This window comes from Pleurodeles waltl, chromosome 1_2 (genome assembly GCF_031143425.1).
Source record: "Pleurodeles waltl isolate 20211129_DDA chromosome 1_2, aPleWal1.hap1.20221129, whole genome shotgun sequence".
NCBI classification, from domain to species: Eukaryota; Metazoa; Chordata; class Amphibia; order Caudata; family Salamandridae; genus Pleurodeles; species Pleurodeles waltl.
Genome location: NC_090437.1, coordinates 448,812,256 through 448,832,230, shown reverse-complemented (window position 1 = coordinate 448,832,230; position 19,975 = coordinate 448,812,256). Strand labels below are relative to the sequence as shown.

The 19,975-nt window shown below is 44.9% G+C and overlaps 1 protein-coding gene across 2 annotated transcripts in view; it reads right to left on the bottom strand.

The window, feature by feature from the left end:
- LOC138300865 (RNA exonuclease 1 homolog) overlaps window positions 1-19,975 on the bottom strand; it is a 1,124,016-nt gene that overhangs the window by 765,169 nt on the left and 338,872 nt on the right. For both annotated transcript variants that reach the window (XM_069240707.1, XM_069240715.1), the window contains exon 7: window positions 6,912-7,023. In XM_069240707.1, coding sequence (XP_069096808.1) covers window positions 6,912-7,023 — 112 coding nt within the window. The remainder of the gene's footprint in view (window positions 1-6,911; window positions 7,024-19,975) is intronic.

Below are 19,975 nucleotides of genomic sequence, written 5' to 3'. Positions count from 1 at the left end.
TTTTGTGTTCCACTTAACTAAACATGATGCCGCTTACAGAGTCACCAGAATCTTTGCTGCAAGGAATTCTATAGCTAGCACAAACAGCAGCAGGGACAGGGGACACCCCTGTCTCGTCCCCAGTCCCAGATAAAATAACTCTGAGCTGACACCATTGACCGTTACTCTAGATGTGGGAGTGGTATAATTGGCTTTAATCATGGGAATAAAGGCCTCACAGAAACCAAATTGTCTCAATGTGTGGAATAAGAAGGGCCAGTTCACCCAGTCAAATGCCTTCTCGGAGTCTAAGCCCAGAAGAAGAGCCGGGATGTGTTTCTTCGTGACTCTAGATCAAGTGTATAACCCTTCTTGCGTTATGTGTTCGTCAGTGCTTGATGAGTATCAAGTCTGGCATCATATCCTCTAGTCTTGAGGCTGGAATTTAATATAATTTAGCATCTAAATTAAGGAGGGCTATGGGCATGTATGAGCCCCAATAGCGAGGGTCATTTCCTAGTTCAGGCAAGACCGTGATAATGGAGTCACTCATGGTAGGTGTGACTTGTTCTCCCTCTGCAATGTAGCGGAAAAGGGATGTCAAATGGGGGACCAGGTCAGAACGAAAGGTCTTGTAGAAATGGGCAATTAGTCCATCCTGTCCTGGGGATTTATTGAGTTTTAGGGCCTCAATTGCCTTTTGTATCTCTTTGCTAATTGGCTTTTTTGATTGTTCATTTTGGCCTGGTGTCACATGTGGGAGGTCATTTGTTTTAAGGTAATCAAGCTAAGAGTGTGTTTCGGAGAGGTCTTCCTTCTATAGTGTCTCGTAAAATGCCGCAAACACCCTTACTTTCTCTTTTTCAGAGGCTATAAGTTCCTCTGAGTCATTAAGTAGTCCCTCTATATATTCCTTTTCCCATTTGACACTTAACTGACATGCCAAATGGGTCCATACCTTATTGCCATGAATATAGGATGTTTGCTGTAGACATAGAATCCTCAATTTGTCCCTGTTAGTGGAAACAGCGTTAAGCTCACCCCTTAATGCCATCACCTTGCGCTGGAGAGTCATAACTGATGTAGTCTTATGCGTCTCTTCCAATGTCATCAATTCCTTTTCAGAGCCAAACGTTTCCTCTTCCTTTGAGTGCGGACATCAATGCCACACATTTACCTCTTATTACTGCTTTAAATGTGTCCCAGTTGTTTGAGGGCGTAGTGTCTTGGGGGAGATTTGTTTGAAAACAAATCCCTAATGGCCTTCCGCAGGTCATCGCATATCACTTTATCAGGAGTTTGTGCACTAGGGAAAAAAACAGTTTGTGTTTAGGTGAGGGGTTGTCCCAATCTAAGGATACTGAGATTTGGGCATGGTCAGATAGTGCGATTGGATGAATAGTTGCCCCCTTCAAGTCATGGGTAAGTGTCTGACTGAGTAAGGTGTATTGTAGGCAAGAGTATGTTTGGTGCCCATGCGAATTTTTTTTATAATCTTTTGCAGTAGGGTATAGTGACCACCAGGTATCTATCAGACCTAGATCCAGTATTGCTTACTTAATTGCTTTTGTGAATCTATCCGTCAGGGATCTGTGTGGATGTGTACTGTTTATTCATAAGTGCTACGTAAGATTAAAGTCTCCAATTAAAATTATTTCACCCTCTGCAAGTCCTCCGACTAGATTCAGCAGAGTGCGCAAAGGTACCTTGATTACTGTTGGATGCATTGGCTACGGCAATGGTGCAGATTTCCCTCAAATGTAACCTTTTACCATGACCACCCTACCTCTCAATCAGTCTTATACCCCAATGGCTGGAACTTCATAGAAAATTAGTGCAACCCCGTTGTGCTTCGTAAATGCGGAGGACTTCTAGATCAAGGGGTACATCCTGTGTTTCAATCTGATCTTCAGCCCTTTTGAGATGGGTCTCCTGTAATGCCACTACACCATATTGTTGGTCAAGCAGTTATTTCTTCATTTTTGCCACTTAGCTGGTGAATTGAGGCCCCTACCATTCCTGGAAAGCGTAGTAATCACCATGATGTTGGATGCCCTTTTGCTCCCTGCTCCTGGAATCTCAGCATGCCAAAAGACTTTATCCCCCAGTCTTCCCTTCTCTGCCTCATGTGGTCCCCCCCACCCCCCCAGCCACCCCCCCAATCCCCTCACTGCACAACAGTACACTCGAGTTCCCTAACAGAACACCAAACATTCACCTGGAAATAATGCCACAACAGTCTGAATACTTGAACTGATAGGACAACAGGTCCCAATTTCTGTCCATTATCTGGGAAGAATAACCATGTGATAGGCGAATCGGTCAGTGACCACTACCATGGTTGAAGTGTTGTTAATACAGTTAAGGATTTATAAGGGTACGTGGAGCCCCTTGAGTGGTATCCTTGCTGATCACTTGGTGTTGTGAGGTTGTTCCCTCATAAACCACCTTGCTACTGCATTGATTGAATATACCTTCAAGGGGAGAGTGTTTCTGGAAGGTTTTCTCACCATAAGCATTCAAACGGCTTGTGAAAGGGTGATTCCCATCCTGACTTGGTGATGGAAGAGTACATTGGGCATCATTTAGCGTTTCTTCTGATATCTTGGGTGATGCTCTGATAGCCAGGGACCCTAGCTTTGAGACCCTTTCGCCTCCTTCCTTGCAGCTCCTGTGTCCTCTTGTGAGGGTTGCATTTTGGATCTGGGTAGCTCCAAAAGTGTCAGGGCGTCCTCAAGATCTGTGATGTGGTGTGTTTTGTTATGCAACTCAAAGGTAAGGCCGAATGGGTATGTCCATAGATACTTAATGTGGTACTGTCTCAGTTTTTCTGTGACGGCTCTAAAAGGTTGACGCGCCAGGGTGGCCGGGGCAATGTCTCGGTAGAGTGAGCATGTGGCCCCTTGAAATGTTATGGTGCCTAGCTTCCAGGTTGCTTGCAATAACGCCTTTCACTTTGAAAGGAGTGCAATTTAGTTAAAATATGTTGGGGGCACTGTCTATCGCCCATTAGTGCCCCCCCCCCCCCCCCACTCTGAGCACCCTATCTAATTTAATTTTCAGTCGTGTACGGTTGAGCACTTCTGAAAACAGGCCAATAATGAAGGCCTCCAGGTCTGTTCCCTCTGCTCCTTCCCCCAGACACCTTCTCCTTATATTATCTCATCTAGACCGGTTCGCCAAGTCTTCATGTTTCAGGAGTGTCGTTTGCAACTGTCGATGGAGGGATCGTGTGAGTTCACCTATCATGTCGGTGCGTTGTTCTTTGTCAAGCGTTTTAGTTTCCAGGTCCTGAACTCTTGTGCCCACCAAGTCTATGGCGGCCATTATGAACATGGCGGTTTGGCCCGCCATGCCAGCGTTGGCAGGTGAATCCACCAGCCGGCATGGCAGGCCAAACTGCCAAATAATGAACCCGGTGAGGGCTGCCGTCGGCAGCCTTTACTCACCGCCAGGCTTCCTCTGTCAGGCAGCGTAGTGGCAGGCGGAAACATTATCCGATAGGTCAGCGGTGCTATCCCTCAGATAATGTTTCCTCATCCTCCAGCCTTTCCCTGGCATGTTTCCCCACCAGAGAAAGGCTGGCAGAAGGGGTGCACCAGGGAACTCCTGGGGGCCCGTGCACTTGGCATGGGCAGTGCAGAAGCCCCGGTGCAGTGCCCCATCGCGCAGATCACTGCCCGATTTTCGGGCAGTGATCTGCGTGACGGATGCAGCTGCACCCGCCGCACAGAGGCATTGGCGGCGGCTCCATGTGGAGCCGTCGTCAATGTCCCAGCCAGGCCTTCCTGTGGGCCGGCGGGCGGAAACCATGTTTCAGCCCACCGGCCCACAGGAAGGTTCTTAATGCGGCCGGCGGGGATCCGGGGACGCTGGCGGTCAGTGTTTTGACGCCAGCATGAACACAGCGGTTGTTACCGCTGTGTTCATAATGACCGCCTAGGACCCCTAGTAAAGAAGTCAGTTTACCATTGAAGTCTGCTTTCAGGGCCTCCAGGGATGAGGCCAGGTCGTTTTAAGGTCCTCCTGGAGTTGCATCTAGAACTCATTTAGCGATGATAGGAGATTTTCCTCCGTCAGAGACATGGTGTCACCTTTATTTGCAGGCAGACCTACGACTCGTGTCTCTGCTGGGGTGAAATAATATCTGGACACACTTGCTCTGCAGTTTTTTTTGGCAGCATAAAGTTAGCTGACACAGATGTATGTTGTGCTCAGGTTCACTATAGTGGTCTTAGAGTTTTTCATGCAATTTTGCAGTTAGCAGAGTACCTCATGGGAGCCTGTTGCGTGATGGAACTGTGATATCAATGAGTCTTACTATCTGGTGTAGGAAAGTAGCTTTGACGCCTGGTAGGTAGGCAAGTTTGTCTAGGTTGCAGATCTTGTGCCTCTCCTTCATTCCCATTGGTGGGCACAAATTAGCAATGTCCATCACCCACCAGCGCAGTTTGAAACTAGACTCCCCTATAATCTCGTTGGTGGAGTAGCAAAAGGTCAATAACACCGTCTATTATTGTAGACTTATGGGCATCTCAAGGTGCCGTCTGTAATATCCTCACGGCTACAAGCAACATTACTGGAGTGGTGAGCACCTTATAGAGGAGGCACTCACATTGCGGACTCCCGCAGAGTCCAGATGCAGCCTAGTAGATGTAATTGCGCCAGATCAGCCACTGGGTGGTGCAGTGTTTCCTACGTGTCCCCCACCCCCACTACATTGGCTTGCCACTGATGTCTCCAAGGTACACTGCTTTATGCGCGGCCCTCCTCTCACCCCAGCTGTAGATGTGGGCCCCTTCCATGGTCTCCTCCCTGTGTCGAAGCTGGCCGTGGCGCCTCCATCCAGGAGTCCGGCATATCGCCACTCCAGCTCGTCTATGCAAGGGCGCTCTGTCCTGCTCACCGGACCATCCGTTGTCAGCTGTGGCGTCGGAGGCCAATCTTGGGACCCCTGATCCCCTCTGAGGTGCTGGTCGCCGAGACTGGCCGATCACCGTCCAAGCGGTCTTCACATCCTGATCACCAGCATGCCAGTCACCACCATCTCTGTGATGCAGCAGGTAGGTCCGTTCCCGGTTTGATGTGCCCAATGTCAACGGATTGGGTAGGAGATGGGGTTGCATCGCGGGGCCCCCAACCACTCCCCTGCTCACTGAGTCAGCATAGAGGCCTATGCCGCCATCTTGACCCTTGCCCTCCGCTTGGTTATCTTCTTCCATCCGACACACTACGGGCTTAATGTTTGTTTGCCGATTAGTCACTGTCTCTTTGCATGTTTCGCTAGTCGCTACCGTCCTCTTATCAAGTTAAGGGCGGTTTTACTCAACTTTTCCTTATGTGGTAGCAGAGCCTTCATGGATTACCTCCACTCTGCCATCTTGGCTGGCCACACCCGCCCACCCCCTTTTTGAGTACATGAATTGAGTCACTGTAGCCTACAGGCTGCATAACATTTTTCTCACTTAAGAGACTCTGCAGGCATTCTTGAAGAAAGGCAATCATCTACACTTGATATATTATGAGTCAGTGCTCCAGGTCGGACTATTCCATGCTTATGACTATCAATGGAGATCCCCTAAGAGTGAAAGGACCAGACATCACTGCATGGTAGGTCCAGCACACCCTTTCTGAACTGCCTCAGTAAGGAGCCGTAAGGCACCATCTACCAGTATGCAGACGTACTACTAAGAAGTTTCTGTATCAGGTCTGGGGAATATTCAAAAGAGGAGGAATCTGCAGCTAGAAGGCTATCAGAAGTGCTTTGCTATAATTTGGAAGACTGTGGTGAAAACCAAGTATGAGCCTCAGGAAAGAAGGTCACCATGCCAGGAGGCAACATATATAGGCTGATATCATAACTCCATGGGTAGACTGAGCAATGACTGGAGTAGCATGGTATCACCTGGCAGTGCTGAAAGTCTCTTGCTAGTAACAAAAAAAGTTTCTGAAACCTGCCTATCAACAGGATATATTTAGAAGGTGAGGATTCTGCAGGAATTACCAGAAATTCTAATTCACAAAACTAAGAAAACAAATATGAAAAATACCGGGACAATAAGGCTATTAGACTGCAAAATGACAATGCTTCGAGGGATGCTCCAAAACCAATATACAACCGTGCCCTGTAGCACATTACCTCTATTCATTTTTAGAGAGTTTCAGTGCAGTGAACAATATCAAAAAGAACCTTACTGCGAACAAAGGAGACTTGCTTTTGCTTTAAACAACAATTACACTGAAGAACCAGAATTACAGGCAAGTAACTTTTCCTCCAATTCACGGCATACTGAGGGATGGTCACATACACTTCACAAGACCCACAAAGGAATGGTTTACCAGAACATTTTTCTTTAAAAAACAAATGTGTAAAAATGAGAAACGCCAACTTTATAACTAAAAAAGGTTAATAGTATACCTGCAGACAGCACTAGTCTGATTATTTCTTTCTTAATGAAAATAAAAACAGATAAATTAAAAAGTCAAATGTGCTCCAAAGTTCAAACATTTTGTTTTAATCTACTACTTTCAAAAGAACAATATTGTTGTTTTTGCGCATATTTGCTCTGGGAAGTTTTTTATTAAATGAAAATGGCATATAATGTTTATGAATATCAAAGAAGAAGCATAACTAATAATCTACTTTATACAGTTATTAGTAACAAAGAAACATGGCAAGTCTTTTTGGCTTAAATTAAATATACAAATTCTGTGCTAGTATGATTAAACAACAAATGAACAGAGTGGGACAATGGATAATTATATCTTGGGACTCGTCAGGTTTTGACATCTCACTTGGATGAATCCATATAAATAACTTTGGAAAATTAAGACTGTAGGATTAATAGAGTCATGCAAATAAAATGGTTATTAATAAACTCTTTAGAATCAAACAGCAATATTCATACGTGAGAAACATGCGAGTTACTTACTATCTGAAGATAAATTGTGATCACGCAGCTTCTTAAGGGTATTCACACTGATATTTAGATACATATTTCTGCTGCCACATCTATCATAAATTCCTTTTTCTTCAGTAAGTGCCTACGAAAAATAACACTAGTTTTAAAGAGATGTTCAACATTGGATTGGACACCCTAGAATACACTTAAAATCATTGCTCAAATGCAGCAGTTTCCTTGGTGAACAAAATGACAGGAAGGTTTCTGACCTGCACTGGTAAGAGCAGCTATGGTGTAGTAATTTATGTACAAGAAGGTTCCCAGTGTAGCACTGACAACTTCAATGCCCACTCCATGCAAGAATGGGGTGAGAACACCACAAAAGTTAGAAAGGCAGAAGAATAAGAGGACACTCTTCCTTTCCCGTGGTCATAATTTGGCATTGCAAGTATCGCATAACATTGACTACTTTGTTCTTAATGCTCATGTTGTGTAAAAAACAGTGTAGTATAAATATTGTAATTTAAATGGTTTACTGTGCAGGTGCCATCCACCAATACATTGGTATCTTTATAAATGGGAATCCAAACGGATACTACAGCAATACACTGAATTCCTTCACATAAACCAACTCAGTAAGAAAGGTTTCTCCATTGTTTAAACCCTACTTACTGCAATAGGAAAAATTAGGGAACATTTTTCTGCATCAGGTACAAAAAACTGCGCAAAGATGTCAAGAAACAATAGTTTAGGGTGCTCACCAAACACTTGTAGATGCTGTACTGGCATTTGAACTGTAATTATTTATGCTGCAGTGTGATTTTCAGGGGTAGTAAGCACTATATAAATAGAATTACAATTTATTACTACATCGAACACATTTGTTTTTGGTGATTGGCGTATCCATAATTGGCATATATGATTTACAAATAAGTCCCTAGCAGAGTGTGGCAGGTGAGCCTAGGGCCTGTAAATCAAATGCTACTAGTGGGCCTGCAGCACTGATTGCGCCACCCACATGCGTAGCTCTGCAAACATGCCTTAGACCTGCCATTGCAGTGCCTGAGTGCAGTTTTAAACTGCCATTTCGACCTGGCATGTGCACCCACTTGCCAGGTGCACACCGTCCCCATTTTACTGCATTTACGTCATCCCAAGGTAGGCCCAAGATAGCCCCAGCGGCAGGGTACAGTGTATTTAAAATGGTAGGACATGTACTGGTATTTTACATGTCCGGATAGTGAAATACCGCTAAACACGTTTTTCAATATTGCAAGGATTATCTCTCCCATAGGGTAACATGGGGATCGCCTTGAAATACCTTTTAAGTGTACTTTCCGATTGGGAGCAGATGGAGATATGGAGTTTTGGGTCTCTCAACTCACAATTTAAAAATACCTCTTTTGGTGAAGTTGGTTTTTAAATTGTAAGTTTAATAATGCCACTTTTAGAAAGTGGGCATATTCTTGCTTAACCATTCTGTACCTCTGCCTGCCTGTGGAATACACGTCTAGGTCAGGATGACAGACTGTTTTTACATTCACTTTAGACAGTCACACAAATGGAGCGGAGGTGTGCCCTGCATATCCTGATGGGTCTTTCTTGAGCTACAGTGGTGGACGGAGAGGACACTTGCACCTGAAAAGGGCTGTACCTGTTCTTACACAAATCAGTCTCCAATCCCCTGGAGTGTGTCTGGGGCCAGGACAGGAAAGACAGGGTCTTGTGCACTACGAAGACTTCTCTTTGAAGTGTGCCTACTTCAAAGAAAGAAATGGGTATAAGTACTGGACCTCTGACCCCACAAAGTTAGAATTTTCTGGACTGAGAACATTCTGTCAGGAAGAAGAGCTGGATGCTGTAGGAGGGACTGCCACTCTGCCTGGTGCTTTGCTGCACTGGCCTGCTGCGTCTGTCATGGGAATGAAAGAACTGGACTTTCCTCTCAACATTCCTGCTTCCAAAGGTTCTCCCATGGCTTGGACTGAGCTTGCATCCTGTTAGATGCCTCAGGGACATCAAAGTCTTCATCTGCCAGCACCTTGGCTCTCTTGCTGAGAGTCCTGACTGCCAAGTGGTGCCAAATCCAGTTCCTGGGCCCTTCATAGTGAGTTCTGGTGTAACCAAGAATAAACAAGCACATTCAGACCAGTGCCGCTGTCTGACTCCGTGTTGCTGTCTGTAGCAGAGCTGTGGTCCCTGCTAAGTGAAATGACTGCAACTGACACCGCAGGACTGATGCTTCGACAGCACCTCTGAAGTCACGCCACAGCGTGAGTTCAGAGTGCTGTGTACCTGACACCTGTGGCTCCCAACGCTGCTGCAGCACCTGTGGCCCCCGTGGTGTGATCACAACACCACAAAATCGATGCCTCACTGGATTCACCAACCCCGCCGGATCATAAGGAGTCAATGCCTCGCCACCAACACCTCATCACTTCCCCTGCAACTGTAAGGAACCAACATATCACCTCCCCTGCTTCGAAGTAGGGAACCAATGCCTCGCCTCACCTCCCTGGTAGCAGTAAAGAAGCACCAGCGGCACCTCACCTTCCAGACTCTATGCAACGTCTTTGTTTCCTCACTTTTCAAGGTACTGTGCCTGGGGTCCGTGCGACTTCGTGACCGGCCCGAACTCCCTCGCGAGTGGTGTCGAACTGCTGGGAATGACTCTGCCAAGATGTCATGATAGCCCCAGTTGGCGCTATTGTGTTTAAGTGCTTTACCAAAATGTATGCTTTGAAAATTTGTATCTTTGGTTGTGCTGTATTCTTGACATTTTGGTCCGGTTTTGCTCAGATAAATATTGCCTATTTTTCAAAACTGGTGGGGAGTACCTTTGTGGTGTTTTCACTGTGTTACTGTGTGTACAAATACTTTACACGTTGCCTCGGAAATGAGCCTGACTGCTCGTGCCAAGCTAAGAAGGGGATGAGTAGGAGTTATCTTAGATGTATGACTCCCTTGACTAGAGTGAGGGTCCCTACTTGGACAGCGTGGAACCCCATTTCTAACAATACCCTATACAGAAGACATATTGAATACAATCTGAATACAAAATACGCACAAACGTGCCCAAAAATGTAGAAGGAAGGTTTCTTTTACAGTTAGGATTCTATGCAGACAGACAAGGTGCCATGGTCTCATAATATGCTTCTTAGGTCGAGTTTTCAACCTCTTGTATATACTTTAGTATATACTTATGTGTGGGCTTAACCACTGCCCAGTGCTTTTCATTTGTTTGTTTCAGTGTCCTTAAAAAATTGATGATTGCTAGTGATCAGTCCTGCCTCTTTGTCCCTCCTTTCGTCTTTGTTTCCTCCCACGGAGCAGGAACTATTCTTTGGAGGACAATTGTTTTCTTAGTTTCCTGTTCATGTTTGGGGAAGCTTCCTTTTCCCTTTGTAGAACATTCCTCACTTCAACACCATTTCTGTAAACAGGGCTGTAAATCATGCTGTTATGCAGTCACATTTGCTAAGCATTCAACAGTCAAAGAACGAGATCAAACGCTAGAGGACGCCTTTCATGCCCGAAACCACTGATTCCCCTTCCTGATACAAACTTTATGTTTCATTTTTATTTCTTCCTAACAATCACACGATGTTCAGCATCCTTCTGAGACTTGAACCTGGTTCCCCAGTTTAAAAGTTGGCTGCTCTTGCCATTACGCCACATCCACATTGATGGGACTAATCTAGCAGCCATCTTGATGTTTTGCCGTCAGCGAGTCCAGAGAGATACTGGTATCCATAGAAATGCAAGGAGAGTTAAGTGTGGGCATAAAAGGATGAAACGTGGAGAGAACACACCAATCACAGAAACAGAAGAAAGCCTACATGCGCTAGAGTCTACTGAAACAATCCGAAACACAGAACTGTAATAGGAGATAAGAAAATTCAGAGCACCGCTGCAACTCTGTTTTATATCTCGCATGCTTGGTTAACTTTTTTTCTGTAACCCAAACATGAAGCAAATGTTTCACTTCGCTTGTCTGGCCAGTTAAATTGCTTGTTTGTTTATATAATTTTAGTGTACTTAACTTTTAATATTCTTGCAATTCCTTCAACAGTGAATTGCCCGCATGAACACTGTCTCTCAGTGGGTTCAAAGGAGGAGTTTCTGGCAAAGGTTAGTAGCTCAGGTGTGTTACCACCAACAGAGCATTATTTTGCAACACCCACTCCTTGCATAAATCAAAGTGATAGATAAGAACATATTGGTCAGCAGTGCAGCTCATATACCCGGGGGTGGGGGGGAGGGGGTGGGGTGGGGCAGCTGTAGACATTGAAGATGGGCTAGCAGTTCTAACACTAATGCTTCAAGTGGTGCTTGTGACGCGGACTCCGAAGACACAAGTTCAGTCATCTTGCAGGCTTGCCCACACTAGCTTGTGCAAGGCCTCCGCTTCTTGAAGACAATTACTTTAGGTGAAAAACTGATTCTAGATTGTGGTAAAGGTGCTTGTAAAATGTCCATGATTCTAAAAAGGTGGACTGTCTGCTCTGAAACTGCTCAGCCTTGCAGCATTCATTGAAAGCAGATACCCAGGTGAGGTTGGTGCTACAAAGTTTGCTTGGGGACTGCCTGAATGTGCTTCATTACATTGTGTCAATACCTGATTTTTTATTTATTTTTTGGGTGGGGGGGGGGGGAGGAGGGAGAAGGCGTGTGTGTGTGTGTGTATGGATGAGGGCTTCACTCAAAGATTGCTTCACCTTTTTAATGCAATAAATTAGCATTTTTGGTCTCCAACTCGTTGCATTTATGGAGTGCCACAATGCCCATTCAAAGGTGGAAACTGTAAGGAGAGCTGCATCTTGATGTAAGAATTTTAATTAATATGGTATTGTTGTAACCTATGTTGCCCCCTGTGCTCAATTTGTAAATAAAAACATGCCGGTGCCCAAAGCCCTCCTCAAATACGGGGCAACTGCAATTAAATGTACGAACACAATACTGAGGCAGTGTAATCCTCAAGCCATCTCTGGCCTCTTCAATCCATTTACAGCCCCTTCCTGCTCCTTTCTCACTCCTGCAGCTTTACGCTTCCTCTCATTGTGATGCTTTTTCATTTTTCTCTTCCTCCGTCTTTCCCATGTGTCTTATGCTCACAATAAATGCTTGAGGCAGAAAAGTACGCGCCGGTTCTCAAAAATAAGTGCTGGTGCTCGGTTTGGTCCATTACTGTGGGTCCGATGGAATTGGAAGCACTGCTGCTCCAGACAGGTCTCCTAATATGGTGGATGTTGTCTTCTTACTACATGAGCCGCTGATATTAATATTGCACAGTCTTATTCCTGGTGAAACCTGTATTTTTCTCTGTGCCTTCAAGATTGGTTGCAGGAGATTTGGCAAATTTAATGGGTTTGTCTGTAGTTTTATGCAGTGAACTGAATTTGGGGGGGGGGGGGGAGAATATTGAGTCCTGGTTTGCTGCTAGATTCCAACTCAAGTAACCAATGGGATGTGCCCGTTTCAGGCACTTGGGTGAGCACAAGCCGAGGTTTTCAGTGGACCTCCAGCTGGGATTCCAGCTTTTAAGCTGCTGATGGACTAGCTTGTGTGGTGGTGTGGGCCCTAAAGATGTTGCAGATCGCTAAATCCTGCAAATGTAAACATTGTCTCAGCAACAACTGCCAGAAAGCGTGCAGGTGTAGAATCAAGTTGAGGTTGCTTTGCTTAACATTATCTGATAAGTGGGTATGAAATGGAATAGCCTTCTGACCCAGCCCAAACAGCAACGCTAGATACATACAACTTAAGGTGGGCTAAAATCTCACCCATTCCTAGCAATCTTGCTTTCTATCTATTCTGTGCAGCTCTCACCTCCGTCTATTCACCATGCCACATAATATCAATCCACAATTCCACAACTAACAATTCCGATTCAACCCACAATTCCACTTCAAATCACATACATCCACTCCACACCAAAACACATGGGTAAAAGACATTGTCAGTTACAACATCAATCGCTCTAACTCTTGCAAACGCAAGACCCACTTCATTGAAAATGCTTGTTTATTTTCTACATCACATGCTTAACACTCAGTCACGCTGATGTGAATTACTCCAAAGACAAAACTTTATACCTAGAAACCTGTGTGTAAACATCGCAAGAACAAAATGTTTTTAATACAATCCCGCTTATTAACTCAAAATCATTGATTAGCTTCAAAGAAAAACAGGTAAGACCGTGATTTTTCATGATTTGAGTGATGGTGGGACTGAGAGAACCGTTAAACGAAATAAATTCATTAGTTTGGACTTTAACCAGGGTCTCGTCTGCAAAGGTTGAGTGTTCTACCACATGGACTACAATGGTTTAGATAAAGTTCAAGGATCTGTACCTCCGTAAAATGTTCTTGTGTACAGCACTGGCCATTACTCCGAACTTCACCTGACTCCACTGACAAAGTACTGCATATCAACAAGAAGTAATGCCATATCAGTCCAGTAGACAAGGTGTACATCTCTGGGTTACCCCACTCATAGGCACCTAACCTGCTATGTACAGAGGCATTAGAAACAATTATTTACTAAAACTGAAGAAAAATTGTCGACTGCCCAGTAAGAACTATGAGAAACAGCTGAGAGGAGGGCAAAACATATCAAAGCTTGACACCACAAAAGACCAGTGATGTAAGAGACTGAAAACTGAAGTGACAGCTTCTGGGGAGGAGAGATTTTATTCCAGAGAACACCAAATATTAATCTGTCAACAATAGAGTGACTAGTCACTTAAGTTCCATACCTTATATCGTACTGCAGATGAGCAGCAATGCCATATCAGTCCAGCAGATCAGGTGCACATCTTTGGGTTAACCCCCACTCATAGGCATCTAATCTGCTACTAACAGAGGCATTAGAAACAATTCTTTACTAAATCCATATGGGCTGCAGCAGTTCCTTTGCCAACCGTAGCAAACTCAGACAAACCCTTATACAGGACTGCCATTGCAGCCTGCGTGAAATAGTGCACACACTATTTCACAGCCATTTTCATTGCACTTAAGTAACTTATAAGACACCTATATGTCTAACCTTAACTTGCTGATGGTTAGGTGTAAAGTTACTAAGAGTGAGAGCACCCTTGTACCAGCACAGGTGCCCCCACATAGTTCAGGGCCGTTTCCCGGGGCTTTGTGAGTGCGGGGACGCCATTACATGTGTGCACTACATATAGCTCAATACCGATATGTAGCTTCACAATGGTAACTCTGAATATGGCCATGTAACATGTCTAAGATCATGGAATTGTCCCCCCATTCCAAATCTGGTATTGGGGAGCCAATTCCATGCATCCTGGGGGCTCCACCATGGACCCCCAGTACTGCCAAACCAGCTCTCTGAGGCTTGCACTGCAGCTACAGCTGCTGCCACCTCACAGACAGGGTTATGCCCTCCTGGAGTCTCGGCAGCCCAGTCCTAGGAAGGCAGAACAAAGCATTTCCTCAGAGCAGTGTGTTACACCCTCTCCCTTTGGAAATAGGTGTTACAGGCTGGGGAGGGGCAGCCTCCCCCAGACTCTAGGAATGCTTTGAAGGGCACAGATGGTGTCCTCCTTGCATAAACTAGTCTACACCGGTTCAGGGACCCCCTTGTCCCCTGCTCTGGTGCGAAACTGGACAAAGGAAAGGGGAGTGACCACTCCCCTGTCCATCACCCCAGGGGTGGAGCCCAGAACTCCCCCAGTGTGTCCCAGACTTCAGCCATCTTGCTTTGCAAGGTGTGGGGGGCCATTGGAGGGCTCTGAGTGGCCAGTGCCAGCAGGTGACATCAGAGACCCCTCCAGATAGGTCCATACCAGATAAGGTAGCCAATCCCCCTATCAGGGCTATTTAGGGTCTCTCCTGTGGGTTCATCTTCAGATTCTGCGTGAAAGTTTCCTTCAGGAATCCTCTGCAACAACTTCAGACTCTTCTGACCTCGGATCAACTGCAGCCTGCTCCAAGAAACGCTGTAACTGCAACAAAGTGTCTACAAGAGACACTTTATCAGCAACCTCAGCTCCAAGTCAGCAACTGCAACAGTTTCCACGGTGTGCACGCTCTGGGGACTCCCTTTCTTCATCCTGCACCAGAAGGACTGAAGAAATCTCCAGTGGAGTGACGGAGACACTCCCCCGCTCCAAGCAGGCACCTTCCAAGACGACAACCGGTACCCAGGGACTCCTCTCCCAGCTACAAGCGTGCTCCTAAGGACACAGAGGGTGGACATCGACAGACTGTCCTGAGGTCCTGCTGACTCAATTTGGAGGTGGTAAGACCTTGCCTTCTCTGAGAGCAATGGTACCCCTGTGTAGTGCGTCTTCTTCACCTCCTGAGGCCTCTGTGCACTCTTTGCAAAATTCCTTCGTGTACAACCTGGGCCAGGTCCCCAGCACTCCATCCTGCGACGCTCAACTCACTGAGTTTTTCTCCAGCGGTGTGGGACCTTCCTTTGTTGTGCTGCACCAACTGCGTTTTGCACCTTCTTTGAACCCAGATTCTGCGACTCCTGGGGGTGCTGGCTGGCATCCTGAGGGCTCTCCAAAGTGCTGAGAGCCCCCACTTCCTCCTCACACAGAGTTCAGGTCCCTCCTGGTTCCATTCAGCGCCATTTTGACGCAAAACGCACTTTTGTCATAGCCAAGTCTTGTTGGCAACTTCAAACAAGAAATCTCGTCTGCAACGATCTTAACGTCGTGGGACATCTTTTGCATCATGAAGGAACCTGCTGGCATCTTCCTAGGGTGCATTTCTGCAGTCTTCTACTATCCAGGGACTCTTCTTTTGCACCCTCTTCTGGGGTGGCAGGGGCTTCTGTCCTTCCTGGATCTTCTTTCGACTTCTGGACTTGGTCCCCTTCCTTTGTAGGTCTTCAAGTCCAATAATCCAGCAGTTCTTTGAAGACTTGGTTGGCTGCTGCAAAATCCCAAAACGAGGTGTAGTGTGTCCTAAGGAAACTTGCAGTACTTTACTCCTGCTTTTCTTGGCTCTGGGGTGGGGTAATTACCTTACCATTACTGTATTCTTACTCTCCCAGCGATTCTGCACACACTACACTTTGTTTAGGGGGGGGGGGGGGGGAATTTGTGATTCGCATTCCACTTTTAGTATATGGTTTGTGCTGCCCCTAGACCTATTTTCTCCCATTGCATTCTATAGGAGTTCCTACTGTTTGCATTGTTCTATGACTATTTACTTGTCTAATTTTGGTGTCTTAGCTCCAGAAGGAGTATTGTCTAAGATATTTTTAGTACTGCGTCACCCAAATAAATATCTTTATTTCTGGTAACACTGAGTATTGTCTTTACTTGTGTATAAGTACTATGTAACTATAAGTGGTATTGCATGAGCTTTGCATGTCTCCTAGTTCAGCCTAAGCTGCTCTGCTATAGCTACCTCTATCAGCCTAAGCTGCTAGAACACTACTACTTCACTAATAAGGGATAACTGGATCTGGTATAAGGTGACGGTACCCACTACAAACCAGGCCAGCCTCCTACACAGACACTCTCCACCTGTCACGCATACTCAACACAGCTTTCTACATGATAATCTCTGCACTACAGGCATAATCAGAGGTGTGTACTACTAAAGGAGGGTCAGAAGAACTTCACCTGGATAAAAAACTGCATAACGCAATCACGGACTAGCTGCTGCAGCCGTTTGTTGTGCTCCCTAGAGACATTCCACATCATACAATACATTATAATTAGTATGGCGTCTTGAGGGCATACCTTAAACAGACCCACATAAGCAACCTTTACCTGAGCAGTGAAGAAAATAGAGTGGTACTGTATCCTTGGGGAATGGTGTCCTTGAAGAGAACAGTGTGCGCACAGGCACACCTCCAGATATGTTAGCAAAACATCGAAAGTATGTGACCATTTAGTGTAACTTTTACAGAAAATAAAGTGGACATGAGCTGTCTGACATGGCCACGAGGCCCGCTTAGCGCTGAGGCATAAGGTACTTATGCTATAAATGCCAGCAATATGGCAGAACCTGCATCCATTAGAAAGGAATAAGAATTTCTGCCACAACATTGTTTCTCTCACTGATGGTCCCAATGTGTTAAGACAAAAATGTTGGCAAACTGCACAACACAACGGAGACTGAGAAGCGATGGGAGGACGACATTAGCACACATACCTCCAGAACACTGTGGTGCAACACATGCCAACACATCCTACCCCTCATGTCTCGGACATACAGGATATATAATATGGGAACATGAATGTTACCTGTAACTCCAGCGTTAGTGCCTTTCGTAAATTAACGTTCCATTCTTGTAGAGTAGAAATCCTCTCTAACAAATGGTGTGATAATAAAAACGTTTTTAACATTCCACCAGTCTTGCATAAGCTAAACCTCTGCAAGATGGTCACAATAAGAAAATATGTTAATGTGGGAATGGAGGAATTAGGTGTGCCCAGCATGGTGAGATGGCAGACGTATGGATCACTGCATGGAAGCAGGAAAGTGTCATATGAGGAGGAAGTACAATAAAATTAGGGGACCGTTAAGGGATTGCCTGGGCTTGTCTTAGGACACACCAGCAGAACATTTGGAAAAATAATGTAATGGTTGGTGGGTGGCGGGCAAGTATGAAGATCTGAAGAGAAACCGTAGTGAAAAACAGTAACAGGTTTTGCCCCTACTGTGCTCATGTCCAATAAGAGGTACTGTAAATCAAGGAGTTTGTGCTGTCTTGCAGGAAGCGATGTCAACCAATGACATGATGCTGGCCAGCAATGTTTATATGCACTTTATGCAGCCTTTCCATCTCAATATGTGGATTAAACAATGGCTAATGAGGATAAAGACAGAGCTCAACTCCCTAATCCTAGAGGCTTCTGTAGTTCAGATTTTCGAAGTCAAATGTATAATTAAGAACTTTATTAAAGGAGGAATAGTTGCAATTTAATCTTAACTATAGGTAAAAACATAACTTTCTTCTCCAGCATTGTATATTTCATAGATTTGAATGCTTGAATTAAGACTAGAAAAGCATTTACAACGAATCAGCTCAGTGAAAAGCAGAAATAAGTCTCACCTGAATTAAACATGGTAGGAGGCGTAACGTGTCCCCACTTCTGCTTCCAACTTCAACTGGATGTATAGGCAGTAATACTCCATGAAGTAATGCATTTACTTCCACAGTGCTGCCATTCAAATGTCCATCAACAGGGCACCCGCAAACAGCACCTGTGGCTGACATACTTCTGGTGGAGTCAGACTACATCTGGCATGTCTACCTTTAAACGGCACAGGTAAAGGCATGCTGCAATTCAGAGCAACATTAGCTCCTTACTTTGCCAATGACTGACCTTTATTGATGGTGCCAAACAAAAAACAAATTGATCAGAATATCTGAAATCTTTAGACCTATCCATGTAAAAACCTGACAATCACACATCACAGGGTGATATCCGCAGCCAACAATCAGCACACAGCAAGAAAGTTGGAAGTATAACATGGTTGTTCAAATGAAAGCTGGTTGGTGTTCTAGGAGTAAGGCATAGTTTAATTCTGAACAAAACCCTTTATTTGGCAGAAGGGTTGTAAAGGTATTGCTGATGTTGCTGTTAAAACACTTTTTTTTTCTCTATAAAAGTATTTGAATTAATGCATTTTGTATGCGTTGGAAAGGATCTTATCTTTGTCTAATGGAGTGTTTTACTCCTAGCAAAAAAAAAATTGCCATCATTGGGAATGTTTAGTACAAGCTTCTCTTTCATCCCTTAATGAAGGAAAATGATTTCTTGCATTACCATTCCCATTTTTTTGACTGATGCTGCTGTGTTTTCCTGAGACTGTGCTCTGGAACTTAAAGAACCAGGCCCTTGTGCATGTGTCCTCACCATTAAAACATGGCAATATTGGCTTATTAAACTTATGTATAAGACCCTAATGTATGGTACAAAGTGTACTCAGTGAACTCAAGTTAAATGTCAGTACTAGACTGCAGCACACATTTTGCCTCCATTAGAATGACAGTGCAAACCGAGAATGCAGTCCCACCACTGTAGTCTGTCAAAACAGTTTTCAATTGCAATTTTAACCTGCCAAAATAACACATATAGACAGGCCTAAACTTTTCAAATATTAACAGGCCACCCCTAAGTAGGCGTTAAATGCCAAATAAAGCAGGTTGCATGGTATTTCAAAGTCAGATATACAAAAGTTTAAGGTTGCATACGTCCTTACAGTGACAAGACCATAAAATGTTTTTTTCCACTGTAGCAGGGTTAGCGGTTATGCAGGAAAGCATTGGGACATATTAAATATAATTATATATCTGCGAGAAAGTAGCCGCTGTCTACCATGGTTACCACCATTTTTGGCCTGTTTATCAGTGTGTTTTTACTGTCTCGCTGGTATCCTGCTAGTCAGGACCCCAGTGCTCATAGTTTGTGGCCTACATGTCAGTATGTTTTACTAATTTGTCAGTATGCTCGACTGTCACTGGAGTCCTGCTAACCAGAACTCTAGTTTTTATGTGCTCTCTAATTCCAAATTTGTAGTTACATACTGGTAACCCAGTATTCCAATCCAAATTGTCATACTGGACCCCCCTTATAAGTCCCTAGTATATGGTACCTAGGGCACTGGGTTCCAGGAGATCCTTAAGGCTGCAGCATTTCTTCTGCCACCCATAAGGAGCTCATACAAACACTTCTTCAGGACTGCCATTGCAGCCTGAGAGAAATAGTGTAAACACTATTTCACAGCCATTTTCACTGCACCAGGTCACTTATAAATCACCTACATGTCTAACCTTCAGACCCTGAAGGCTAGGTGCATAGTACCTGTGTGTGAGGGCACCCCTGCACTAGCAGAGGTGCCCCCACGTCATCCAGGACCATTTTCCTGGACTTCATGAGTGCGGGACGCCATTGTAACTGCACTACATATAGGTCAATACGTGTATGTAGTTTCACAATGGTAACTCCAAACATGGCCATGTGAGGTGTTTAACAACTGGGAATTGTACCCCCAATCTGATTCTGGTATTGAGGGGCCAATTTCATGCACCCCGGGGGCTTCACCATGGACCCCCAGCACCGCCATACCAGCTTTCTGAGGTTTTCACTGCAGCCC